The 27,902-nt window shown below is 48.0% G+C and overlaps 1 protein-coding gene across 1 annotated transcript in view; it reads right to left on the reverse strand.

The window, feature by feature from the left end:
• Window positions 1-24,329, reverse strand: part of LOC104146980 (collagen alpha-1(VII) chain-like) — a 139,082-nt gene extending 114,753 nt beyond the window's left edge. Inside the window, exons 1-6 of the mRNA XM_068952583.1 lie at window positions 24,047-24,329; window positions 9,095-9,234; window positions 3,809-3,989; window positions 3,151-3,310; window positions 1,467-1,560; window positions 229-402 (exon numbers count right to left, since the gene is read on the reverse strand). Coding sequence (XP_068808684.1) covers window positions 229-402; window positions 1,467-1,560; window positions 3,151-3,310; window positions 3,809-3,989; window positions 9,095-9,164 — 679 coding nt within the window. The 5' untranslated portion in view covers window positions 9,165-9,234; window positions 24,047-24,329. The remainder of the gene's footprint in view (window positions 1-228; window positions 403-1,466; window positions 1,561-3,150; window positions 3,311-3,808; window positions 3,990-9,094; window positions 9,235-24,046) is intronic.
• Between the last annotated feature and the right edge of the window lie 3,573 nt (window positions 24,330-27,902).

The following is a 27,902-nucleotide window of genomic DNA, read 5'->3' on the forward strand; positions in this document are numbered from 1 at the left end:
CCATGGAGACACTTACACAAGCAACATATGCAGGACCACTCCCCCAAGCAACAGGCACTTCATGAGCTGACTGATCCTGTAGGGCCATCCACCCCCCAAAAGGTCCCCTGTAATGAACAGAGGGGACACGGGAGGTCCATCTCCATGGTATGGCTGCCACTTCCAGGGACCAGGAAGGGGCTGGTTCAAGAGGGTGGAAAGCAGGATAAAGGGGGAGTCCTGACACACCTTGGACAATCTGCTTGATGGGTCGTGGTGGCTCCGAGGCAGTGAAACAGAGCCTTCGAGAGAGTTTGGGGGCCACATCGTGGAGCAGGTGGAAATTGTCAACATAAAGCACATGCTCTTCAGTAGGCTCAGAAGCTATTTTATTCAGTTCATTCTTATCAGCATCCTTAATTCCTAGACAAAGAGAAGATAAGGAAAAGAGGAGCATCAGAGACCATCACTGGCATAGGCCAGACATCGTCAAGAGCAAACAGGAGTGATGTGCTGGCCTCTGAGGGCTGTCATGTTTTACATCAGCTTCGCAGTCATGCTGCCCAAGGTAAAGGATGAAACAAGGAACGGAGACTTAAGGTAAACAAGCAGTGGTGGAGCTGATGAAACATCTTGCCTCAGAGAAAAAAAGGTCAAGGTTACCTCCAGAGGCATGTTAGAGATTGCCCCAGGGAAGTCAGCTGTGAATGGGTTGCTTGGGCTTGGGAGTGAAAGGGAGCAGGGCGGGATATCTGGCCTTGCCCCTTCCGTTGGGTATAGAAACCTTTTCGCCTTTCTGATGAAGTAAGTGAGCAGAGATTGAGTCCTTGGGAGGCTGTTGAAAGTTATGTGAAAATTGTTGGGTTTTTTTGAGTTTCGCAAAAAAAAAAAAAAAGCCTAATTTTCATCTTGTGTTCATCTAAAGGGACTCACTCGCTCTCCATAATGGCATCTCCCTGGCCTCTCCGCCCCTTCTTCTCCCCTGAATTCCTCTGGTGAGTGCTGGGTTCGACTTGTAATAAATTACTGCATCTAGCTTTTGGGGGCTTTTTTTTTTTCTTGCCCATGGAATTATTCTGATGGATATTTTTAACATTGCTAAAGTTGGTCTTCAATTCCTGTTAACAGAAACCTTCAAAAGTAAGAACATTTCGTTTTTGAAAATGTCACATCAAAACATTTTGACTTTTATGGAACTATTTATTGAACTCCTCCTGAATTCATAAGTAGCTTTGACAGATGCAAAACTGCACATTTCCACTGAAGAAATCGGCTATCGACAACAACAAAAAACATCCTAGCATAGCGCAGATGCGATTTCCCTGTACATGCAATAGTTGCCAGTGCCTAAGCTCGGGGTTGAGCACAGCATTTAGAGGTGGACACTGTTGTGCATCTGGAGTCTTTCCTGGTGCATAACTTTTATGTTGGTGCACACAACGTCTTTGCTAGCAACGCTCCAGCTTCCTTAGTGAGTCTGTACATACCTACAGCAAACACTGTCACGCCCCAATCCTGCAGAACCAGGGCTTCCTCTTCAACTGAATCGCCAGACTTCCCATCTGTGATCAAAACAACTATCTGCAAAGAATTGGAGTCAGATCCAGGCAACAAAAGAGCACATAATGAGGAGTTTATAGAGACAACTGCAGTATTTTCACACCTATGGCACAGGCCTTGGACGAACTGCATCCCTCTAAAAAGATGAACACTTGAAAACTAATCCTTTGATAACCTGCACCTCTAAGGCACCCCACTTGAAATCAGAAGCACACTGGGTTAGCAGGTGGATTTGGAGAGCACGAGCTGGGAAGGAACCAGAGCAAAAAAGCCACAGTTCATGGCAGCTTCTAATCTGCACATCTCCTCCTGCCCTACCGTGTCTCAGCTCTGCTCGGGGCAGTAACACTGGCTCCAGGAGGAGATTAAGGACAGCACAGAGAGAGGATTCAGCCCTGGAAGTCCAAAACAGCAGCTCTGAAAGTAGGACTCAGCTGCACCTTGGACAACACACATGCTCATTGGTACCTGGAGGGTGATATCGGGTGGGAGGAAACTCTCTCAGCCACAGCCTGGGTTTAAATTAAAGCCAAACTCAGCAGCACAGTAACCCCACACCTTTCAAGCTCTTTGGGCAGTCACGCATCAGATCATGTAAAAGGATATGTAGCTGATACATTGGATCCTGTAGTGGGGAATGGACTCCACTACAACACCTTTAAGCAGGTAGGTAACATATCCCACCTGTAGCATCATGTTCTCCTTCCTGCTTTGTTATCCAAAATAAATCGCATCATTGATCACACTGCACTGACTGCATGGATCACATAGATCACATCTGCCATCCAGGATCTTAGAGAAGGAGAGAAGGTGCAGCATCAAGCTGCAAATGTGGAAGGTCCATGCCTGGCCATGGGAGAACAGGAGGCAAAATCTGGCTGTAATCGTTTCAGACTCGATGAATGAGGTATATCTCTACTCCTTCCTTACGTGGCTGCCCTCTTCTTGATTCCAAGGCTGCCAGCAGAGCAGAGCAGAGCAAACTGCCTCCTGCAGGTCTGCCGAGCAAACTAGAATGCAGTGCCTTCTTTTTAGTATTCTCAGAATTAAGAATCCCTTAAAAATGATGGAAAAAAACTCATTAAATATGATCTGAGGAAACTGGTGACCCAGAATAATATCTGAAAGGTAAAGATACTACAGCATACCTGCTTCTTAAACAAGATGTTAATTGTACTGGCACACTCCGTAAGAGGAGTGGGTGTATGTAACCCATTAGCAACATTAGCATCATTCACACAGAGGAGGCACAAATGCCAGGACTTGTCTCCCTCTCATGTCTAAATAGTGTCCTGAGGCCATTACGGTGCCTGACAATGTGAACCTGTTCTTTTTGCTTGCACAATATGTGCCATGAATTCAGGTATTCAGCTGGAGGCATTTAAGACAGGAGTGCTGGGTCTCTGTAATCAGTGTGGGGAGAGAAGCATTTCCAAAGGTGAGTCAGCCAATCTGAAATGAGCTCCTAACCGAGGTACCTCAATTCCAACCCTAAAAACAGATGGGATGAAGAAAAGCCAACTGGCTCCTACATGCCTTCAGGTGAAGAAGCCAGAGGTCGGATCCCTTCAGAGGATCACACCAGGGAAGACATCACAGAAGGTCGCTTACCTTTGCTGCATCCTTCCTCGGCATGGTAGGATGAAACACGGCACGAGCCACAAATGCCAGGGCAGATCCTGTTTTTAAGCTTCCCCCTTTGAATGAGAGATCCTGAATTGCCACCAGCATTTCTTCAATGGTTACATAATCTGTCAGCTCAATACTCATCCTAGGAATGAGAAATGGAGGGACATGGGTGAATAAAGAGCTAGAAAAATCTATTGTTACAGCAAGAATATATCCTTAATGGTAATGACTAACAACTGCTTTGATACCTCGCTGGTCACACTAGGCTCAAAAATAGACAAGGAGCCCTCTTCACCGTGGCCAAGGGAGTTCAGGGTATGAGCCAGAGAAACTTCTTTCCTTAAAACAGTATCTAAAACTGGACAGTGGGGATTCTTGTGGTTGCATTAAATACCACCTAACTTGCCCTGAAAGAATTCCCCATTGCTGAGTGCCTCTAGCCTGCTGTCCCTTTGGTGACATTTCTGGCGGGTTAACTCTTGCTTTGCTCTTGGGATGGTTCAGCTAGTTACCCTGGCTCAGATGAACAGCAAGAGCTCTTTAACCAAGGGTACGTGGCCACTCAGCAAAATCTGCCCCTGCCCATAGTTGTAGGGCATTAGGAACCCACCTGCTGATGGAGGAGGATGGACTGACCTACCTTGGTTTCTCCTCGTAGAGTGCTACCCCGAGGCGAACACCTCCTTTGCCCATCACCACATTCTCGAAGGAGTGGGCCAAGCTGGAGATGAAGTCTTTGACTAGCTGGGTGCTCTCTGTCTCGGTGCTCTGGGACTGCCCCACAAGGAACACAATATCTGCTACCTCTGCTGTCCCGCACACTGAGGGAGAAGATGGGCAGGAAGGCTAAATCCACACCATGCAAGGAACCAGCTGTGAGATAAACCTCTACAAGTCAAGTGAACCCCAGGGATATTTCAGCTAAGGAAGAGACACCATGCCTAGGCCTGATGAACTGGGTAATTATGGGCCTTCCAGAGTAATAGGCCTACTTGCTTCTCTTTAACATCTCTTCCTGAATCCCCTTTCTGTTGTCCCCACATAGGGAAGTTTCCCATTTGAAGCCAGGGACTGAAGTACAGACAGTGAGGCCCAGATCTGTCAGGGCATAGAGGAATGTAGGACAGGCTGAAAACAAGAAGTGCCAGACACCCAGGGGTATTCGTTTGACCAGAGGCAGAGGCTGACGCCTGAGCTGGCCATCCCCGGTTCTCCTTGGACACAACAGAAGGAAATAGGCCCCTCAAGAGCAACTCACCTCACTCACTTGTTATTGAGACCTACCGGCCATTAGCAGTGCCCAGACAGCTCACTCACATGCTGACATATGGGCATCACAGATGTCTGCTACTAAGCAAAGTGAATCCACTCCTATTCACGGGTCTGAGCGACCCACCCAAAATCAGATAAAAACTTCTACTGCAGAACTGAAACTGGGGAGTTGGATAAGCAACTAGTTATATTTGTATCAGCAACTGCCTTCCCATGGTGACTATCATCTCCCTTTCACTGGAGCCAGTCACAAGTCACTAAAACCAGTAAAGTGATATATATACCAGGGAGAAAGGAGAATTGAGCCCAGCGAGTCAACAAAGGAAGGAAAGTGGAGCCTGTCGATGTAAAGCACTCCTCATTCACATGAGATAAACTTCATTTATCAAGTTGTTGGAGGCCCCTAATGAGAAGCCAGAAAAAGGTGTTAGCAGAGAGAAACCCCTGTTGTGTAGGTGATTTAGACTGTTTTGAAGTGCAGTCCCAACCCCAGGAGCAACTAGGCTCTGTCCTGGTAAAAGCAGACAGACTTTGTCTTCTTTTAAATAGCAATGAAGGTGCTTAATGCCACTTTCTCTTTGTTTGTAAGCTGTTTTGCAGGCCACACAAACATCATGTGACACCCTGGGCTTCTCACCATCAGGGCTCCAGAGCCGTGGTGACACACTTACGCAGACTCAGGGCCATCAGGCCATCCACGCTGCTCTGCGGCCTGCCATACACTTTGCAAGCCATAAAACAACCGGGGCTTTCACATGGAGCTTGCGAAATGACAAAATAGCAATTACAAGGAAAGAGGCCAGTTGTTTGCCCAGGTTTTTGCACGGGCTGTGCTATGTTCATTCGCTTTTGCAATACAACTGGGCAATTCCAGCCTTGTACAGAGAGAGCTCGGGACACCCTGGTCATTCAGCTCCGCAATGTTCCCCTCTTGCCAGGCAGCCAGAACACCAAAGAGATTTCACAGGCAGGAATGAATGGTTTGAGTGTTTTTCCCTTACGAGCCAGAGCTGATCTGATGACAGCTGGCAGGGAAGGGCAGATGTACAAGGAAATTTGTTTAACGAACATCAAGACATATTTCCCTTCACAAAGTGTTGAATCTCTTTTAATTGAATTTCATTTTCTTTAGGCATCCAGTAACTGTATTTCATAAACAGAAACCTCATGCCTTCTAGGGATACTCAAGTAAATGAAGGCTGTAAATAGGAAAATCAAAATTTATATTTTCTTTGGCATTTCCCTTTGTTGCAGATAGATGCTGAGTTATTATTGTACGGTTGCTGCAAAGTAGACCATGCTGACTACTGGAGCAGGGCTTTTGGTATCACAGAGTTGCTCACAAGAACTGGGCTCAATTCCATGTTTTGTTCTTGCTGGGCCACTTGTTCAGGCCATGCATTGGGTTGTTATTGCAGAGATGCTCATGAGTCCTGAGCTGGTACCCCAGCTCGCTTGCACAGCGCTGTTAAAATAGCCTTGGAGGACCGAGTTCTTCCAGTACTTGCCTACATAGCCATCCCAGGGTGAATCCAGGCCCACACACCGAGCAATATTGCTTCCCAGCTCTAGCAGCCAAATACAGGTGCAAGGAAAACAGGTTTATACTTCGGACTGCTCGATATTTTTTTTCCCCTCTACATCACTACTGCTTTGGACTTCACCCAGCTGCTGCCTTGACTTCCAGCTGCAGGTTTAGAGATCCAACCTACACCTGCCAGGGCCAGAGCACTTGCTCCAATTTGCCTTTTTAAGGCTGAAGGATGTTGTGGGGTGGGGGGTTTCCACAGATTTCAGCTGCTTTTAGGGACAAGGGTACAATCAGATTAAACAAAATGAAATCTACATGTGAGATATTCATACATTCAGCAATTTCATTATGCAGTCACTCATTACACAACACACACAAAGCATATTGCAACCATACTTCCAGAGACCAGGCCCACAGAGGTCTTGGAGATGCAAAGTTCTCCATGAGCTGAAGCTTCTTACTCCCCTATGCTTCTGCTGCAATGGAAAGCCTGCTTTAGCTCAGTCTCTTCAATTTACCTGACTTTTACCCTCTTCCTATAAGCAAGTAGGGCTGATTCCCAAGAGGCTTGGAAAGACACAAGTTGCATTTTCTCGGATCATCCTTGTTTGCTGTCTTTTCCTACTCAATGCACTTTGGCCACATAGTGGGAGAGAAAATCGTTTGCCAGCTGCAGATGGATGACTGTCCAAAGGTCTTTGTTATCGAAGTTTTTTGGTTTCTTTATCTTTCTTTGTGCCTCCTGACACTGAGCTCTTCATGATTTAACAGTTCTGTTTGCTGCAGAAAAATAATGACTGACTCTTTTTGGTTTAACTAGTTGCCAGCTGGGAATACAAAGCACTTTCCCCTGACAAAAATGGGAGACAATTATTTCAATTTTCCTTCCTAGAGCTATCAGTTGAAATTTCCCTTCCTTTCTCAATCCTTCATAAGTGCTTTTCAGCGGAGATGTCAGGGTTGTCTTGGAGGCAGCTCAGCTGCTAACAGCTACTCATCATAAGCTCTGTTCCCTGCTGCTGCTTCTGTCTATTTTGAATCTCCCCCTTTTCCCTAGCTTGAATCTTCATGTCCCTGCTTCCCCAGAAGGACTTCAGGGAAGGCCATGCCAGTACTCAGCTCTGACCTCAAAACTGAAGAAAATCGTTTGGCAGCCTCCCAGGTATCTGCAACTTGTGTTATCATGAGAAAATCCTAACAAAGGCTCAACAAGACAGAGAAGACTATTCACCAGCTCTCTTAGAATCACCCACCTTTTGGAGTTGCTCAAGGTAGTTAGGAGGGCTTTTCCTGCGAGACCTGTATTTTTGTCCCTGATCTGGAAATCATGCTCAAAATGCCATTGGTATTCACAGGATTGGGACCTTTGCCACCTGCAGGGAGCATCTCCACATCCCAAATCCCCAGAGAGCCTCCTCCATCCATGCCTGGCCACCGGAAGTCTTGCTCACCCTGCACAAAGCTCCTCTCCTCGTTTGCATCCAGGGGTAACGGAGGGAAAGACAACAGTGAGCTGCAAGAGCTCCAGGGGGTCAAAAGGGGCAGGATGCTGCCCCTTTTCTAGAAAGGGGCAACTAGAGCCCATTCATTGAAACACTGAGCCAGGCGCTCAGCACCTTTCCAGAGGGGGCCCAGCTTGGCAATGAAACCTCAGCACGTTCTGCTGCTTGGATCAGGTACTGAAGCTGTCACTGGAAACATGTGATATTAAGCATATTTGGATTGGTACCTTCTGGAGAAAATACCAACACAGACAGCTATATTAATCACAGGGGGATATGATTTTGTTTGAAATTTTCCATGCACCTCTGAAATTACCACGTTTCATCAATCACAGGTTTACCAGAGACATCTGTAAACGTTGATTTATTGCACTGTTCCCAGCTCCAAATTAAATAGCATTATAGTCAAGTATACTGGCTTAATTGATGGACAGGAATTTAATCAAGTTAATTTTGTAGCTGATCCAAAGCTTCTATTAACTCCTTGTTGAATATACTGAATTTACTCCTGGCATGGTCAAAGCTTGGGGGTGTGTTCCTGCAGACCAAATCAAAGAGGGAGGACCCGCTGGCTCACAGCCAGCCCCACAACAGTCCCGGGAGCTCTGATTTAACTCCATAGGCTGGTCACAAGGAGCAGGCTCGGAGGTGCCAGACTGTTTCTGCAGCACCAACCCAATTCATTTCCTTCTCATTTCCCAAGAGCTGCAGGAGGTATTAGACCACCCCGGCAAGAAAAGCTCCCTATGCACTCACCTCTCTGCTCCACAGTGACTTACTTTCCCTACCTCCACAATGCAGTGAGACGGAGAAATAAATGTGCTTTGTCTCAGCACTTCCCTGAGGAATTGCAGTGTGCCTGATACCAGGAGCACAGGAGCAGCCTGGGGAGGGTGTTGGCACTGCCTCCCGCAATCCGCTGGCCCAGCTTGGCTCTCCACACCACCACCACCAGTTCTGCAGCACCCAGAGGCTATGGAGTCATGGACTGAATTGTGCCTTAACTCCACTGGGCTGTTTCTCTGGGGTTCTTTTGGCTCCTGCCTGTGCTAAGCTCACAAAGAGCTCTTTATGTGCTCGACATAGGCCATGGAGGAGACAGGGAGGAGATGGGCCCTTGTGTGGTCTTGACTCCCTAAAGGGCAGCAGGAGGCTTCAAAGCTGCACATCCCAGCCCTGAGGTCCCCTCTCTGTGCCCTCATGTCACATTCCCCTGGGTGGTGGCTTGTCCCAATGCTTAGAGGTCAGAAGAAGAATCAGGAGGGGACAGGTTTTCCTTTTCTCTTCACCTTCCTCTGAAGCAGCCAAGGCTGGACGGTATCAGAGGCAGGACAGTGGGCAGAGTCCTGATTTCCCCTTAAACCCTGGTGCAGCGATTCAGGTCTGTCTCCCTTTTGGGGCCAGCTGCAGATGCTCTGTTAACCAGCTGCTTCCAACCAAAAGGGACCTTAATGCAAAAGTCAGGGGCATCAACACTACAGCCTCACCTTGACAGTTCCCATGTGCAGCCTCAGCCCACAACATTAGCAAAACCAATTGCTCAGAAGACACCTTTCCCTCCCTGCCGTCTCTCAGCATCATCCCCAACTGCTACGTTTGCAGTAGCCCACTTGTCACATACCTTCATGTACGGCCACAGCTCTGTACTGTGCCATGGCCACTGCCACAACAAGGATCTGGGCGTACAGCATTTTCCTCCTCTTTGAGAAGAGACTCCTCCTCAGCTCCTGGAGTCAGCACGCAGCCTGGAGAGCCATTCATCTGCCAGAAAAAAGGGGCTTTAATGCATGTCATCCCAGCGGATGCTTCTGCCTGCTTACAGCAGCAAAGGAAGCTTTTCTCCAACTACCAAGGCTCGCCTTGGCTTAGGCACTCAGCACTAGAGTCCGTGAACCCTTTAAATGCTCAGGCTCTTTGCTGAGGCTAGCAAGGGGGTATAGAGCAGCTTTGCTCCCCTGGCACCTTTCCCTAATAGCAGTCTTCTTCAGGCAATAATGACCAGGGCACATCAAGCCCAAAGGTGAATGTTACTGTTGCAGAGGAAAAGGAAAGTGGCTGCCACCTCAATTATGCAAGGAGGAAATATCCCCTTACCTCCAATCTGTGAGTCTCACTAGGAGATCACGGGGGACAGCAACCACCCACACTCTGCACTCAGCTCTTTATTAATTTATTTTTCAACTAACCTTCAGGTTCCTAAATCTAAGATGAACTGCCTTGCACTCGCTGCCCTTGGAAACCCAAGCCACCACTGTGCAGCAGCCAAAGGGGCCTGAAAGCTCTGATTACTACCCACAGACAGTTTAGTGACTCCCCTAACAAATGCTGACAGCTTATTAGGGCCGCAGAATTCTCCTTCTGTGAAGAAATAACTGCAGCAGAATTGGCATCGCCAGAAAGGGTTTTATTATTTTTTAATGGGCAATAAAAAGTTCTTCCTGTGTTCTGAGCTTCACTTGCTTGTTTCAGGCCGAGCAGATTTCAGAGAGCGCCATGCATTACTTCCAGGGTGGAAATTACAAAGGTTAGGAAAAGATGAGCTCAATGACGTCATCTAGCCTAGCTCTTTGCTAGCGCTGGATTCTTCCTTGCAGTTAATAACATGCAACTTCAAAATCACATTACGTTATAGACTTGGTTTCTTTTGGAAAAGAAGTTTGAGTTCCCATGCACTAATTTGACCGAAATGAATCCCCAAGCAAGAAAAATGAAGGTCAGGTCTCCCAGGGTGGCCCAGCATGTGTGTGTCTATGCAGCACCGTACATAGCTATGGACACCATGCCTGTTGTTACGCTGTGCATCACATAGCTACACCCATTTCTGAGAACTTCAGGGCTAATTTCCCTAACAGGCAGCTCTGCTGCTTAATGTGTTTTCTGTTTCCTCTTCTCACTTCTCCTAATTGCTTGGTGCACTTGGAGGTAATTGAGATCTCTGCTCTGTAGCAGTTAACCTGTGCCGTGTCCTTCCTTTATACCTCCTGTCAAAACCGCTGCGTGATGCTGCCATTAGTTACTGTGGAGATGCTTCAAAGTGAAAAAAACCAACCAAACGAAAAACCTACAATGAAATGCAGGTCTTTTAAACATTCAAATAAGGATTTAACTACAGGAGCAAACAAGCCTACAGGAAACCAAGTATCGGAGGAGAAGTGCAGAGCTAAGATGCAAAAAAGCTAGGTTTGAACCCCAGCTTTTCTACAACAGCTATGTTAAAACTTTTTGCAGTTACCCCATCACCCCCCACCTTCCAGCATCCTCCTTGCAATGCAGAGCTGACAGCATCCCCTTTTCCCTTCCCATTCAATACGTAGCTCTGTAGGGCACGGTACGTCCTGGGGCATGAGCATAGCCAGCATGGAGCAGGATGGTGCTAAAACCTTTGCCTGCATTTCTGAGTTCTGTGTTAATATTATTAAAAATGTACAGCCTTCCAGGATTGTTCCTGCAGAGATCCTAATTTCAATGTCAGTGTTTTCCAAAATGTGCCTCCTTCCTTCCTTTCTCCTCTTCCTCCTGCCCCTCACACCTCTACACTTCCTCCTGTTCAAAATATAATCTAAGTGAAGGGTAATTTATCCTGTAAACACAACATCCTGTCCTGGGAATTTCCATTTCCAGAATAACACCAGTAGTGCAATAAATTAGGCCCACACAGATCCTTAAGGAGCAGACACCCATCGCAAAGGCTACCACTGAAGCCTGGCCTTGTGGTCTTAGTGTTCAGGACGGGGAAGGCTCCCAGCTCCCGCAAAGGGCACTGTGGCCCGCTCTCCCACTCCTGCCACAAAAGTACCAGCTGCCACACTGAGGCAGAAGAAGATCTTCCAAAGCGCCAATGTGCAAAAGTGCCCAAGTGCCTGAGGATCCCCGGTGCCTGAGGATTTACTCAGGGCACAACAGCAAGCATGGATTAGCATGGCCATTGCTACATGTCAGCCCCATGTGGGGCTCCAGCACACAGACCATCCCTGGACAGCAGCAGTGCACATGGCCCTCATCACCTTGGGTGTTGCCATCAATCCAGTCTGCCTATTTAAGGGAAGTGTCCACATCTGGAGGGTAGGCAGTAAATTAATGAGCTCCGGCTGTCTATTTTTCAAATTGTAAGGTAAGGAGCACCTTACAATTAGCTCAGCCTCCCACGTGTCAGAAGTCCTTTGCAATCGCAGCCTCACTCTTGGCTCACTGCTGTTTTCTGTGCAACACACAGACCTTCTACTGCTGCACCACCTCCTCAGCCTGAACAGGACACGAAGTACAACCTACAGCATCCTGCAAACACCTTGCCTCTCAAGACAGACCCTTTGCAGTAGGTTTGTAAATAGACTTGAGCCTTGTTGTTGGACTTAGGCTAAATGATCCCTCCGGCCTTTCCACGTGTGGCTTTTCTGGCCTCATCCTTCCCACTCCTGATCTAAAGCAAGGGTGGTTTCCTGCTGCTGGAAACTTTGGGACACACTGAGCCCAAAATACATGAAAAAAGCATTCTGAAAAGCTGAAGTGTTAACATAAATCTCCCTTTCTTTTGGAAATTCCAAGGAAACATTGATTTATTCTTAAAGGAGAAAAAGAAAGTCCCTCTAAGATGCCTCTGTGATATGACAAAATACCTGCCAACATCATCCTATAGAGTACTGACTTCCCCATAAGACCAGCCAGAGCACTGACCCATGGGGCAGTTATGCACTGTGGTGGTGATGTCCTGAGAGAAACCCTGAGTGAGAGTGATATAAAGCCAGCAAATGAGAAAGGATAAGGGGAAAAAAGCAAATCTGAATCTTCAGCGTTTGTTCTTCAAGTTTACGTGCCCAAAGTAAAAAACGGCTTAAGCAACAAAGAACAAGTCTGAGTTTCTGCAGTCACTTCAGGCAGTTAAGCCAAAGCACGTTTTCACAGATAAACATTTGACATGTGATTCTTCATTTCTTTTTCAGCTCTGATACTGCTTAATGCTCCAGCGTTGAACAAATACAGTAAAAATTGCACATTAACATGCTCCTATCCAGCAATAGGAAAACAGTTATATTAGGAATAAATCCTAGAAGACTGTGCAGAGGCAAAGAAAAGCATGGTGAACCTGTGGCTCTTCAGCGAGCCAATGTTAACATCTGCAAATGCAAAGACTCTTTGGGTGTAAAAGGCTCTACTTCAGATGAGGAACTCCTTGAACCTGCACTGTAAAGGTGAGGAAAAGGATTCAACACAGAGTGGAATTAAATTGGATTCCAAAGACTTAACACCTTCATTGGCAGACATGAAGTCATATATGCATGTGTGCAAACACACTGGACTTTCATATGCTGACTTTTTGAACATGTTGAACTTCTTGAATTAAAAAAAAAAAAAAATCAAATTTTAGTTAAAGCTATGCTCTGCCTTGCAGCAGTGAGATGCAAATGTTCACCTATGGCAAAAACCCACTCAACTGCTGCTGATACATCACTGATGTTGGCCCTTGACCTATGATTGCAGCATATCCAGTTTGCAGATGATCTCAAATCATTAGCACTATTCTCAGACTTAAAAAAGAAAAGAAATAGTTTTCTCTCTTTTTTCTCCCCTCCCTGGTTCCTTCCAAGATCCGCTTGTACCCTCTGGGTATAAAATATCCGACCCTGGGTGAGGAAGGGCACTGTGGGCCATTTATAGCAACATGAAGAGCTGCTCTTCTACTTCCAGATAGTGAGGAATAGCCTGTAAATGCAATGAAAAGGAGACAGCAAGGTTTTACTCTGATCCTGGTGTATGCACTCTATCCCAAAAGCTACATTTTTTCATAGCTCTTTAGTACCTGAACCCCCCTGGGACACAATGTTCAAAAGCCACCAACGCCAGCCCTTACACAAACCACACAACCAAGCCCTCCACAACGTATCCGGGCACCTTTCAAAAGCAGGTCACATCATTTCTCTGTGCCTCTAGGCTTAACCCTGGATGGGAAAAGTGATGCCATTTCTGGACAGGCAGGTCTCAGGGGCAAGGCCATTACGGCTGCTGGCCCTCTTGGAGCTGCACCCAACAAATTCCGTCCAATTTCCATTCTGCCAGCTTGGGGACCTCAGCTAGCACAGATCAGACAACGCAGCTGAGATATGCACTTTGCAGTGGGGCTTCTGGGGGTGTGGGGTCTCAAAAGTAACATGGATCCCACTGCAGACCTGCCAGCTCCTTCTCACCTGCTCCAGCACCTCTCCCTCCATCCGCAGCCCACCAGTGGGCCAAGGGAGCCACTGATCACACCTGGGCTTGCTCCTTCCATGCACTGTGTCTTTTGGGATGTAATATTTTGCGCAATGAGCCTGGAGGGAGACTACCATTCTCTCTACCATTGCTGTCCAACCTAGGGCAGCTCTGCTTACTTACAGCCTTTGGATGCCACTGCTACACTGATTGATTATATACATTAAATATCAGCAAACTTCAATCCAGCAGGTCCCAGAGCTGCTCTCTGCAGCCACTGGTTGCCATCAGACCCTATCAAAGGGCTCTTAAACTGTTACAGAGAGCTTAAGAGAAACTTGGTGGGGGCAGGGAAATGACCGCCATAAACACTAGGGCTTTGCCTGGAATCCTAGCAATTTCCTTGATCTTTTACTGCTCCAGTAAATAATTTATTGGTGCAACCTCTCCAGGTTTTCCAGTACCTTGAACAAATTGCCTCCCAACCCCATAAAGCTGATGGACCAGGTTGTCCCTTTACCATGCCAGGATCAGATGACAGAGCTGTAGGAAGCCTAGCAACATGCAACCGGGTAAGAGAAAAGATTAGGTCTTATTATGCTTGCAGTAGCGCCAGAGGATGGGATGTTTCTCTCCTTTTAGTCTTCCTATGTATGTATTGGAAACAAATGTTTCTTGCTTTTTTTCCAACAAATCTTGAGATAAATAAATAACTCCTGTAAGTCAGGGCAGGGATGGGATCCAGCAGATTTGTAGCTTCATCTGACCAGCGCCCGCTTCCTGGTTTGCCTGCAGGTCCACCTGGGCCTCATGCATGCTTGTGGCCCCACTCCTGCCACAGGAGCCCATACACCAGATGCTGCTGCTAACTCCATCCACCCGCAAGCTACCTCTGTTGCGCACTGACACTAAAAATACATTGTGGTACTACATCTGCGTATGCATTGCATGGCCTTCTCAGAGCATCCATGGAAACCCACTCACCTACATCCAATTCTGTGCCAGGGCACTTTCTCTGTCACATGACCAGCAAGACCTTCCATTTCACAAGCTAGCAACATCTTGTCTCCTGCATCAGAAAGCTCTGATGGACCTGAGATTATCTCCTCATAAGGCGCAGACACTGATTTTTTTTTGTATTGTTGCCTGTTTATAGGCATTTTTGGTTTTAGCCTGATTTAGATGATTTCTGCCAAATCTGACAGGGGAAAACAGGTCTCAGAAACATTATTTTTCTACAAGTTTCCTGAAAATAGCCCTCTGGAAAGGAGGAGGATATCCTTTTTACATCTCCCTCTGAAACTTTGCAGACCGAGCACAACCTTATACATCAGCCATCAAAGAATCCACAAGTGGCACCTCCTTACAAACACCCCAGCTGCAGGCAAAGCTTCAGCTACAGCTCACACCTTAGTACACATGATGGTACCCAAACTAGCACCTCAGGCTCCCCTGCTCACGGAGCAGCTCGGATAGCTCCTTTTTGGGGAGAGCTCTTGCGTCCTTCTTCTCAGTAATTCCCAGGTGCCTTAGTTCGCAACCACTTATGTTTGAACACAGCATTATCCCTCTCAGGACACAGGCAATCGCACTGCCAGACAAATCAAGGAAGAAACGTCTCTCATTGCTATGACCTGTAGGGTGGCATGGGGCCACCTCCATGCTATGCTTTACTTCCCCTTGGGAAGTGGAAAAGAGAAGGACGCATGTCTCTCTCTTCCTCCCATCCAGGCCTGCCTCTCCTTTCTGCCAGAAAGTCCCTGGCGCAAAGCCAAACTGCTGTGCATGTGAGGAGCGGGGTGGTGCAAGTGTCTGTGGGTCCCAGGAGGGGTGGATGAGGGAGAGCATCATTCTGGGCTAAAGAAGGAAAAGGGATGTCACTAGGATACGGGTTGAAATCCTACAGAGCAGCCCCTTAAAGAGGTCATGCTGAGATGCGTAACAGAAACATTCAGACCGAACTGAATGGGGAATTAATAGGGTACCAGGGGGATTGACAGAAAAAGCTACAGGGAAGGGTCGGGGTACTGATAGCATCGGTTTAGCAGGGCACGAAGATCCCAGTATACCTACGTACAGCTTTGCAGGACATCCAGATAGGGAGAAACGAGGGACAGCCTGCATCCAGACAAAAAAAAAAAGACAGGCTCAAGCCATTGAATTTTCTTGGCAGGATTAAAACAACAACAACAACAACAACAAAAACAGGGCTCGAGGCTTAAGACACCAGAAAGGAGGCAAAGGACAGGGAGTAAATCCTAGTGGTGTACAGAGATGGGGAGAAGAGATGACAGTAATTGTCGGATCTTAAAAGGTACCAAAGGTGCATTTAAAACCAGCACGTTGTCCCAAGCTAAGGAAAGCTCAGGGATGAAAAAGCAATCGCTGGTGTCAATTAGCGGGTTTGCCAGTTTTGCAAGCAAATGTGTTCATAACTTGCTGGAGGGGAAATGCTAGCCCTTCTCTTTGGCTTTGAAACGTTTAGATGGAAAGGTCCGGTCAGGGGGCACTTCTGCAGCCCCTCTCCCATGATTAGACACCATTTGCGGCAGGGCCTTTAAAGATATTTTCAAACCTCAAGGAAAATGCTAGATTTGGATGGGAAGAAAGACCTAGTTAAACACTGGCTGCTTCTTGTTTGATAGAAATAAACCTTATGGGGTCAAAAGTTTACAGTTTTTTTTCCCTAACGGATTTTATAGAGCTCTGTGGTAATTGATTTCTCTCTAAATCCCTTCAATAGGGAATTTAAGCTGCTTTTATATGTATTAAAAAAAGAATATATTGACTTGTCGGTATCTGTAAACACACTTGTGAAATGCATGGGACTCCAGAAGCAACTCAAGCGGCTGATCCGCAGGCAGGAGATGCTCCCTCTGCAAGCAGAGGTACAAAACAGCCTGAAAAGCAGAGCCCAAATCAAGTCCACAAGGGCTGGGATCGCCACCAATCTCTCTGAAAGCCCTTGGACACCTTCTGTCAGGCTCAGCTAGGGCTAGGCTAATCCACTCAGGATTAACCACATGGATTGGGATGACTAACTCCAGCTGAACAGGCCTGGGTCTCTCCAGCTGGTGTGAGCTGGGTAGGCTGGGAATGGACCCGTTCCCTAAAACAGCCCATGCCCAGGCTCACAAACAGGCAGTGCAATGTCCCTAGGCACATTTCTTCATTCACATAAAAATTCTGCAGCAAAAAGCAAGGCCTTAAACAGGACCACCATCAAGCAATGCAATAGGAGACTGCTCTCATCTCTTGAAGAGAGTTTACGCTTTCACATAAACCATGCCACACATCCAGAGGACTCATAAGCTCCTGAGCTTATGAGTCACCTTCCAGTTTTCTGTTTCCAGGGCCACTCCAGTCTCAGTGCCACCCATGTGCCACTCTGGGCAGAGATTTTGGGTGCTGGGAGAAGAAGCTACACCAGGCAGGTTCTCCAGAACCCCCCTTGCATGCCGAGAGCTGGCACAAGGCATCCTAGACCCTCAGGAACTGACACTTTGGATATCTTAAGCTCCATCACCAGGGCATGTTTGTATCTAAAACTTCATCGGTCCTCCTGGAAAGACATGGTGCTGGAGACCACATCCAAGCAACTACCTCACAGTGTAATTTCAGCCGAGACATGCACACGGAAGCATCCTCAGTGCACTAAGGAGAGCATTTTGCACAGATCCCATGGTTTCCATCCATGTATCCCCTATTGGCACAACAGCCGAGCAACACAAAGCCCAGTTCTGCCCATATCCTAGGAAAGGGCACTGGCTTGCTTAGGGCTGGTAAGTCAGGCAGAAGAAGAGAAGGAAGCTGAGCTCCTCAAAGAGCAGCCTTGTGGGGGCCTTGGCACACACCTGAAGAAGGTACATGGGTCCCTGCACAGCCGAGGTGACAACAAATCCCCCTTAGGCTCCCGGTTGTGTGAGGGACTAGATGATGTTTTGCCCATACGACAACCATCCCCTGAGATCCCATGAGGCTGCATCCAGCTACCTGGGCTTTTTAGAGCATGGCAAAGCTTGAATCTGATCCAGCACCATCTTGGGTCAAGGGGTGCTGAAAACAAATGTCTCAGAGGGAAGCCAGAAAAGCTGGCAGAAAGCTAGAGGAGCAGGGCTTAGGGCGTCCCTCATGTAGGCATCTACATGGCAGAAGGTGCAGGTGTTGGTGACATGATGGTGCTGGAGGCCAGGGGTGACAGTTCAGGTGGCCAACAGACTTCCTGTCCCCTGGGGAGGCACTTCTCCGGGAAATGGTTGGAGGCACAGCAAACACCCGTGTCCTTGGAGCTGCAACCCTCACTCGGGCTAGAGCCCTGCAGCTCCCCTCTGCTTCACAAGACACATCGATTCACCCCTCTTTTCTGGAAGATCAGATCTGCCTGCCTCCAGGCACTTCTGCCATAAAACAGGAGAATTTTAGAAGCAAAGAAACCATTTCCAAGGACTATTTTAACCCACACACTGCAGCATGGAACTCATTTGAACAGCAGTGTCAGCAATAATGAGAAACTGCTGCTCCTTGCAGAACGGATAAATGATTCTCCTTCTCTCTTGAAGCAAGGGCTTTGAGAAAGTGTTTTGTTGGTGATTTTTTTTCTTTAATAAATATCATTGATTTCCTGATTTAAAGGGGTTGCACTGTGTAGTAATGTTTAACGGAGATGATGGGGAGGGGGAAGGGAAATCTTGTGAGGCCGCTCAATAAAAGAAGATGAAGTAAGAGCTAGAGGAAGCCTATTTTCCGCCTCGGCACCCAGGTGAACGTGCCTGGCTTGTTCAAAGGCAGTGACCCGCCAGGGCTGCCCACTGCCCGGTCCCACCAATTCGAGGTTTGGACCCTGGAGCTCGTTTCCCTAAGGAGATGGGGGCCAGGTGTAAGAGCAGCTGGGTTAGTATTTCAGTGAGTCTCCTAAGAACATGGTGAGGGCTGGCTATGGGTCTCCTCTGGCTAATCCTGGTAAGCTGAGCCAAATATCCTCCTCTGAGTATTGCAGTTGTTCACCCCAGGTTCACACATACACAACACAGACGACCCGCTGGCAGCAAGGCATGCATTATGGTTTGTTGCAGACCTGACAGAAACAGCCAGTTAATGGCAAAACTGAGCAGGAGAGACCTCCTCGGGTTTGTGGCTAGGCCCCACTCAGAAGAGGGCAGCAAGGCTAATGACAAGGTGATGACAAGCAGGTGGAAGTAATTGGCAGGGGATGCCTCTTCCCCACTATGTGGCAACTTGCAGAGTTATGTCCAATTGGGGATGGCTTTGCCGTTTTCCGTCTCCTGCAGAAACCATCCAAGCAGCATCTAGGAGCATTGGACGGAGCATGTCAGCTTAGAAGCGCTAAGGAGAAAAGCGGAAAAATACCTTACAAGCCCTGGAAATGAGAACTAGACTCTCCTTTCCTCCACACCTTAGCGACTCCCCAAACATCAAGTTTTCACATTAATGCTAGTAAAAATACCTTCTTAGCTAAACCTAGAAGCATCTCCAAGTAGAAAGAGATGATCAGATAGCAGCTGTGAACATTGTCTCTAGACAGCAGAGCTATCAGCAATTGCACACTGTTTTTACTTCCTCTTCAAGAGGGTTGACAATTCGGCATGCATAGCTGTTGCAAACAGCAGAGAAGGGTTTGCTCTCTGCCCTACTCTCTCCTTGCCATAAACCTTGAGAGCCAAGTGAAGATCAGGAGTCCACATGAAAGAAATGCCTCTGTCTTGACCCCAGAGGCCTTCCCACTAGGATGCTGATCTTCAGGCCCTAACATAGCCTTTGACATCAGGACGTAGGTACATACCAGTTAAGAATGATCACCATCCTACTTAGAAAAAAGAAATTCACTTGAAAGCCAAGGAGCTAAAAGACCAGCATGTAATAATAGTCCAATAGACGTCATGTACATCTCCAGAAACAGATAGCACCTCCAAACCAAATTTAACTTCTTTCTACCCCTTCCATCCAGTTTAATACTCAGCTCTGAAACAAGCTACCTCATTCCTCACTGCAAAGTTGGTTGCCTGCAAAGAGAGGGGGGATTTCCCTCACCTGCATGTGGGGATGTGAGCTGCTCACTTAATAGGTCTCCAAGTGCTCACCGCTTTAAGGATATTTGCAGTTTCTTTATCCTATTGCCGCCTGGGGCATTCAGGAGATGGTGCTCATTATCTGTGTTCCCATAATGGAGGTGAAAGGTCTGCCTTGAAGAATTATGTATTGGTGGAGTCAAACGCAGTATTTCCAGGCAATATTACAGACAAGGAGATCAATAGATTGGGGGGGGGGCTGGAGGAGGGGAGAAAAGGTTAGGAAGTCAATTGATCAACTGATTGACTACTTGGCTGACAGCCAGATCTGCATTTCTCAGGTTACTCATGCTCAGGCTGGCTGTTTTCCAGGAGGTTATTCGTACTGCAAAGTGCCCCTTAGCGTGACTGAGGGGACTGGGAGTGAGTACAAAGAAAACAAAGATGCCAGCCTGAGGTCCCGCATCCCCTGGGAGTAGGGGCCCCTCGGTTTTGTTGCAGGACAAATTCTACAGCTCAGTCCCTGCTTTCGCTGGGCTGATGCCATTTTCACCGCCTCCAAAAGAGCCTCTTTGCTCAGTCAGGTTTGGGGCTGCGAGCTTCAGGAGCAAGTGAAGGAAGGAGGGCCTGTCCCATCCTGCACGCTGCCTGCAGGACTTGCATGGTCCCGTCTCACATCCATGATCGTGTAGCCCCGCTCCAGACCCCATGCAGGCAGCCTGACCCTGCCAATCTGCTCTCTCCAAGCCCACACACCCCATGCAGCCCCATGGACGTACCCTGAGACCAGCCACCTAGCCCTATATCCCCCTCCCCACTCAAGAGCCAACTTCACTGAGGTCCCTCAAGCTGTGGTTTCCCCCTCGATCAGTGCCTCAGTGGGGCTGCACTTGTGCAAAGCCTCCTGTGATGAGGATAGGCCCGGAGTCTTCCCTGGGGCGTCTCAACACAATCACGACACAAATACCGGTTACAGTCTCATGCCAGCACTTCCCACTAAAAGGCATAGAGCCACCACAAATCTCAGCTTCAGTTTCTATTAAGCAAATGGGACCCTCTAACTAAAAATCTCATTAGTGGAGGCAGGAGACACCTCAGGAACAGATGCACCTTCCCACATTTCCATGCTGTGAGATGGTACAACTAGATGGTCATGTGACTTTTAACTATTTTTGTCTCAGGTTTCATGCACAGCACCATCTGAGTTGCCAAGGCACTGAAGCAAGGGTATTTTGACAGACAGACATCTCCTTGAACATCAGACAGCACTGGCCTAATTCACCTTATTTACTTTGTGCTATTTTTTAACCACTGAACAAACCCGCTGTCTGGTACAATCATATTTTGCTTCTACCATAAACGCATGTTAATGGTTAAGGAAGGGAGAACTGGCTCCCTATAGCCATCCAGTCAGATTAGGCTTTTACGGACCGACTGCACAAACAAATCTAATCAGTTCACAAGGCGCTGGTGATCAAGGTTTATGTCGATGGGCGAGTTGTACAAACAGGAGAGTCAGGCCAAGGCAGCAGTGAAACTTTCCTGAAAAGTAACAACTGTCCTTGGCACAAGGCCACGATTTGGCCCCTGCCGCCAAGGTGTCATGGTGACTCCGGCACGCTTGTACCGCTCCTCTGGGGCGCAGCAGGATGCTCTCTGAGGCACCTGTGGCAGTAACTACACTCACTTTAGACATCCCTCTGTTCCTCCCGCTCTCCCAGAAGTTGCTGCTGGGTCTGCGTTCTCTCAGGCTGCAGAGGAAGGAGGATTTGTGGATCAGGAGCTGGAGAGGCTGAACCAGAGGCACCCACACTCCAGGCTCTGCAGCAGCATCGTCAGCCTCTGCAACCTCTCGATCCCTGAGCTGGAGCACTCAGCTGCCAATCACCAGCAGCTGTGGGAGGATTTGAACCCAGGCCTCTCACTGTTTTCATTAATTTCTTTACTGCCTTCCTTCCGCTTGTTGATGAGGCCCAACATGAACATATTACCACCACCTGTACCACCTCCCTGCACTGCAGCAAACTGGAAGCATAATTCATCCTAGAAAACAGCCACATGCTGCAGCTGTACTCATTAATCCTTTCCTTGCTTGCCTGATGGCATTTCTCATTAACATGGACCGGCACTGTCTGTTTGAGCAGGCCTGGTCCCTGCTGCTACAAAATGCACCCAGACCCCAGTCTCTTCAGGGAACATATTTTTCCAAAGCACAGATCTGAGAGGTTCCCACATTATAATCTTTGCTCTGGCTCCCTTCAGCAGTGTTTTCCAGGCCTGCTCCCCTCCACGGCTGCCAAGCCTTGGACAGTGACAGGGTGACCTTTCCTATAAGGGAGGAGACATCACACCTGCATCACGGCCCGGGAAAAGGCTCTGCGTAACCAGATAAGGGAGCATCTGGAAACGGGAGCCTGGAGTGGGAGATGTCTGGTTTTGACCTGCTGCATTCCTCTTCTCTTTCTCTTGTCCGTTAGCTGGAATTAGCAGGCGACCAAGAAGGAAGAGACGGAGAGGCTGCGTGGCTCCCCAGGAGTCCTGAGGGACAGCAGCCATCAACAACTTCAGCCCTTCAAAAACCAGCCCTTTGTGGGCTGCTTCCGTCTGAGCCACCCTGGCTCCCCTGTTGATGGGGTGCTCAGCATCCCTCAACATCTCAGCTTGGACTGGTTATTCAGACACGTGCCTCTTCTCCTTCTGCCACACACTTCACACAAACTCTCACCTCAACCAGTTGTTTCCCCATCTCATGCTGCTTCTGCTAGCACTGAGTAGCTGTTGTTCAAACAGCCCCTGGGGAAAAAAATATTACCCCTAGCATTCTCAGTCTTGAGCGGCGTGCGAGATGAACAAACCCAGCTCAACACCACGTGCTCCCACAGCTTGGAGAAACTCGTACTGGTTCCTCGCCCACCTTCTTCACTGCATAGAAAACCACTGATGATTTTGGCTAGCAGAAAGCTTTTCCCCCTTATCAACCAGGCACAACATCAACTAACTGGATCACAAAGGCAACAAGGTTGGCAAGGCTGGGAAAGGTGAGGACTGATACTGAGCACTGACTACCACTTAGCAAAGAAACTTGAGGAGGGAAGGACCATCAGCAGAGCTGGTTGCACCATATAAAAGTCACACCACCAGCTTGCATGGTGGCGAACTTTCTTCTTTCCTTGGAAGAAAGGCATCTTGTAATTCTTGATGGTCGGAACAAGCAAAGATTACATTATTTTGGACCTACAACAGATAGCAGCCAAACGACATTGTTAATCTCAGCTGCGCCCCAGAAGACCTCATTTTTGTGCCTACAGGAAGAATCAGGAATGGGTGAATTGCTAATTGATGCTGAAGGATCTCAGTCACCATAACTTCTGGTGCTACTGAGGCAGGAAAACCTGGTCTGTGTTACTTGCTGCTGGAGCAGGAAAGGAGCAGACCCACAATTTACAGCTGCATGTACACAGTTTGCACCCAAGTGGTCGCTGGATTCACTGCAATTTCTTGGCGCTATGTCTGTTATACCTCTGCAGATGCAGTCTTGCACTACTGTAAGAAAAAGCAGAATCCATCCCAGAAGTTAAGTGTTACTTATCCCCCTTGAAACGGGCTGACTTCCCCGGCCAGGAATGGCGTTGGACCAACCCCTTCTGCTTTCTTCCATAACTCATTGAAATATTCATTTTGTGTGGGGCAGCAGGAGTAAAAACTGGCCCCAGGGGGTCTGCTCCGTTGTTATAGCTTTGATTCAGAACTTGCTTTCAGCACTTGCTATTTTACTAGAATCCAAATGAACTAGCAGTTAAAAAGAAAAATATAGCTCCTCATTGCACTGGTGGGAAGTTTATTGGAGCTGAATCCTGTCTATTGCAGCACTTGGAGCACCCTCCCCTCTCCCCTGATGGGAGTGACAGGAACACTCTTTCTCCTAGGGAACCTAGAAGAAAAGCATGTGCTATACAGCTCTTCACAACTCTTCCCTGCTGCCTCTAAGCCACCTCCCGTCATGGGAAGAGCAAAATCGCTCAAAAATTTAGACTACAGACAGGCTTTGGGCATCTTGGATGCTTCCAACCAAGCAGAAGCAGGGCCCTCTGAGACACAGCAAGGGTTTGCTTGTGCAACGCAGTGGAAACTTGGAGACTACTTCCAGCCCTGGAGGGCTGCTGCCTCCCACCTGCATCCTCTTCCTCCCCGTCTCCCCTGGCCTGCTTTCACGAGTTTCACGCCGCGGTTCATTTTAACTGCAACCCGAGAATGGGAAAACACAAGCGAACACAGGCTGAACATACAAAACCAGACCCATCTTGCCCGATTACTGGGCAGACAGACAGACAGCAAGCTAATTACAGACAGCCAGCACAGCTTACCTGGGCAAAGCTGCCACACGTTGGATTTTCACCGTGGGCAAGAAAGGCCGACGGTCCCAGGAGCGGGCAACTGTGGCTCTGTGCCACGCGGGCCGGCCGGGCTGCAGTGAAATTCCCTGCACGCTTGGGAGAAGTTATGAGGCAGGAGGAGGGGCCGCTCCAGGCCTCCCTCCCTCCACGCGTTCACCTCCGTCTCTGCGGCTGGCAGCTGGGAAGGGAGCGGTGGAGGGGAGGTCCGGCCGGGTGCCGTGCTGGGGCTGCTTCCCCTCGCACTTTTGGCAGGAATGTGCGAGCAAGGAGGAGGGAAAAAGGAAGGGGAAGGGAAAATCCTTACTTCGTAGGCACAAAATAATACTGAAATAACTGGGATGTTAGCAAGTGCCTGGTCTGAACACCTGAGACAGCACGAGGGAAGGGGCTGGTGGCCCCCTTTATTCCCAGGGGCCAAAGGATTTAGGCTTAGCCCTCAGAGGGGCTGGGAGTGCCATTGAAGACAAGAAGTGGGGTGCAGACCTGAATATATTGTTCAAGTACAGGAGTCTGACAGTGCTGTGGGGGTGCTGGTCTGGTATGGAGAGGTATAGGTCAAAACATCTCAGAAATGGTGATTGCACCTCATTTGTCTCACCTAACAACGCTAAAGAGCTTTGTAAGTCTCGCTATGCATCCATGTGGATGATTGTTAACATCGCTATCAACAGGCAGCAAGAAACTGAGGCACAAGGGAATGTGGGTGTTTGGGGTCCTGGTCCATGGGTGTGCACGTTTGGGAAATAACCGCAAAAAGAACATGAGTGCCAAACTTGCCCTCTAGGCGTGGAGACGGTGGGGTGACCGCAAAGTTATGAGTGAGATATGCGGATTCCCTCTGTAGGGCTGGGAATGAGTGAGATACCAGAGGACAGGGACCAGTGGTACTGAGAGGGTGGTCAGCCCCAAACGGGGTCATCCGAGTGGGCCCAGCATCCCACTTTTGTCTCCCAGCTCAGACCATCTCCTGCACCATTCCCATCAAAGCTGGGGGAGCTGCACCCCACATCAACCCAGCAGAAGGGTGAAAGTTATCTCCAGCCATCTGTATAGCTTATGGCACAGTGCTAGAGCACTGAAATAGAAGAGATTTAGGCTCAGAAGACACTCAGAGGAAGAACCACGTCTCCCACATCCTCATACTCTGCAAGCCATTGAGCTGCTCAAGGTAGGGGATCACCAGGGCCTCTGCCCCACACTGGTGATTATTCTGCAGCGCCCAGGGTGCTAGCAGGGTTGAAGCTGTGCCCTGGGAACTCCTGCTGCCTTGGGATGGGAAGAGATGCTGCAACCTGCTGAGAAGCAGGTCTCACCATGGTAGGTACTATCCATCTCATCAGCAAGAAGAGATAAATAGGCCACAAAGGTCAAAGACAGAGGGAGACAAGTCCCCAGGGTCAACAATGACAAACTAGCTAGAGAAGCAAAGCACAAGAAAATCCCATCTCCATTCTGACCCAGGAGGTCCCTGGGAAGCTGGGAAAGGAGAAGAAACAGGACATACAGCGAGGCGTCCCTGGGCTCCACGGCTTACAACTGACCATCATAGGCCTGTTAATGAAAACCAAAGCAGCCTCAAACAGCTGCTAAAATGCATTTAAATTATAAATCAGACCCTGTTTTTAAGGAGTTGAGGCACAGGTTTAACAATAAGGTGGTGCAGCTCTTTCCATCACCAGGACTGCAGGGAAAGCACTCAGGTTGACATTTCCCTACTCCAGCAAAGCATCCCCGGAATTAACCACTTTGTGTGCATATATACACACAATTTTCCCCCCCAATTCAGAACATTCCTAACTGAAAATATCACTCAAAGCTCTCCAGGACAATGCTATAGTTTTAAGCAGTAGGATTGCCTGTAGATTTCAGGCTTAAGTAGTAGAGCACTCCACAAGGCTCAGCCTTAACAATTGAACCTAATTGGACCATATAAAGCGCCTAAATCCCTGAATGCCTCGTTATCAGGCTGAATAGGCTTAATTGCAATTGTATCTGCATTCAGTGATTATATCTATTCATATCCCTGGAGAGGGGCAATCAGGAGATGTTTGTGCCATGCTGCTTAAATGCATTTTCAGCACAAGTGGACTCCAATTGCCGTTCAAAAATGCCTGGAGTGACAGCAGGCCACTGAGTTGAGGATTTAGTCCAAGCCCATCCGGGCTTTTCCTTGGGTACGTCTTGCTTCTTGCTGTTCAGCAGAAACGCAAGGCCTCCCAATAGCAACCCCATGGGGTCTCTTGCCCTTCGCTGTCTCCAGGATGACTAACAATAAGGTAGTTTGCAGTGTGATGGATGTCAGTCTCACCTGCAAGCTGTTTTGAGAGTCACGGTATTGATGAGGCCAGCTCTCCTATGGGTCCAGACCTCATGGTCAGCTGCTTAGTTGTTTGGTAAAGAGTGAATGCCCACTGCAACATATGACTGCACCATTTACAGCAGCTTCTTTTTAGATATACCACGCTTTCAGCTATCCCTCATTTGCAGGATTTTCTCCTTGAATTCAGCCAGTCCATTCTCTTTCTTACAATCATGACAGAATGACATTTCTTGAAGAGAGATATCCCCACACCACCACACTACCTTGATCAGATAGACCTTGCTCCTTCAGGCAACTAGGCGAAAGAGACACCTCCCAGCCTAAATAACCCACCGGACTATGACAGCATAGAACAAGGGAGATGACAATCAAGTCGCAGGCAGATAAACTCCCACGTCCACAAAACACAGTTATCACACCTCAAAAGAGACCCAGTTAAGTGTTTGGATACACAAGTCTGCACTCAAGACAAGAGCAGAGCCTTGCCTTAACTTTGACTAGTGTGTGAATTGTAAGTTTTTTTTTTTTTTTTTAAAGCATAACATGGCTAAGGAAGGCAATCTCAAACTTGTACCACCTGATTTATCTATGTGCTACATGTAGACACCAGCTGGGATCCCAGAGCTGCACTGCTGGGTTAGCGTAGCTCTGCCCTGAACTCACTGCCTCTCAGTCTGGTTAATAATGCCAGCCCAGCATTATACCAATGCAGCTGTATTTTCCTATTTTCATCCTAACTTGCTCAGCACTAGCCCAGGGATCTCTGCAGGCAGCTGCATCATGTTCGCGTTCAGGTGAGCAAATGCTGTCCTAATGCACAAAGACGACTGCCCTGAGCAATGAGTAGAAACCAAGGGAACCCAGCATTTCCACCTCGGGGTTGAGGCTGTTAAGGAGAGGCCCACTTAGCCCATAACTTCTTTGTGTCATGGGTCACCTGTCCCAAGAGACTGGTCTCAGGCCACATGGTAATTTCAGGTTAGATTATTGAGCAGTAGATGAATGTGATGTGAGCTGACTGAACACATGGAGCTGAACGACTCCGTATCTTGTTACCAAACTCTAGAGCCAAATAGTTCCCATTAAAGGGATGGGGTGGGGGTGAAGAATGAATTTGGTTCCTTAGTTGTTAAAGAAAGAAAAAAACAAACCCAAAAACCTGGGCCAAAGGCAAATCATAAAAATAAACTCTGCTGAAGCATATTTGGTAGATTTCCAAGAGAGGCTCCTCAAGCTACTCAAGCAATCAGCAATACTTTAAAGCAATTAAGTGGAAGTAAGGCAAGGCAAACAAAGAGGATCATTCATGTGCAATCATAACTTGCCTTAATGCCAACCTTTCTGGAGAGCAAAGACTTCCTATTTTCTGAAGTTCAGGCTTAATATTTAGCAAAATGTCTCAGCACCCACACATAATTCATCAGATAAAAGCCAGGAAAACTTCAGTAATGTTTTCTGCTCCCTTACAAGCTAAGCCCCAACCAGATTTTGCCTTGGAAAATCTAC

Source organism: Struthio camelus, chromosome 1 (genome assembly GCF_040807025.1).
Source record: "Struthio camelus isolate bStrCam1 chromosome 1, bStrCam1.hap1, whole genome shotgun sequence".
NCBI classification, from domain to species: domain Eukaryota; kingdom Metazoa; phylum Chordata; class Aves; order Struthioniformes; family Struthionidae; genus Struthio; species Struthio camelus.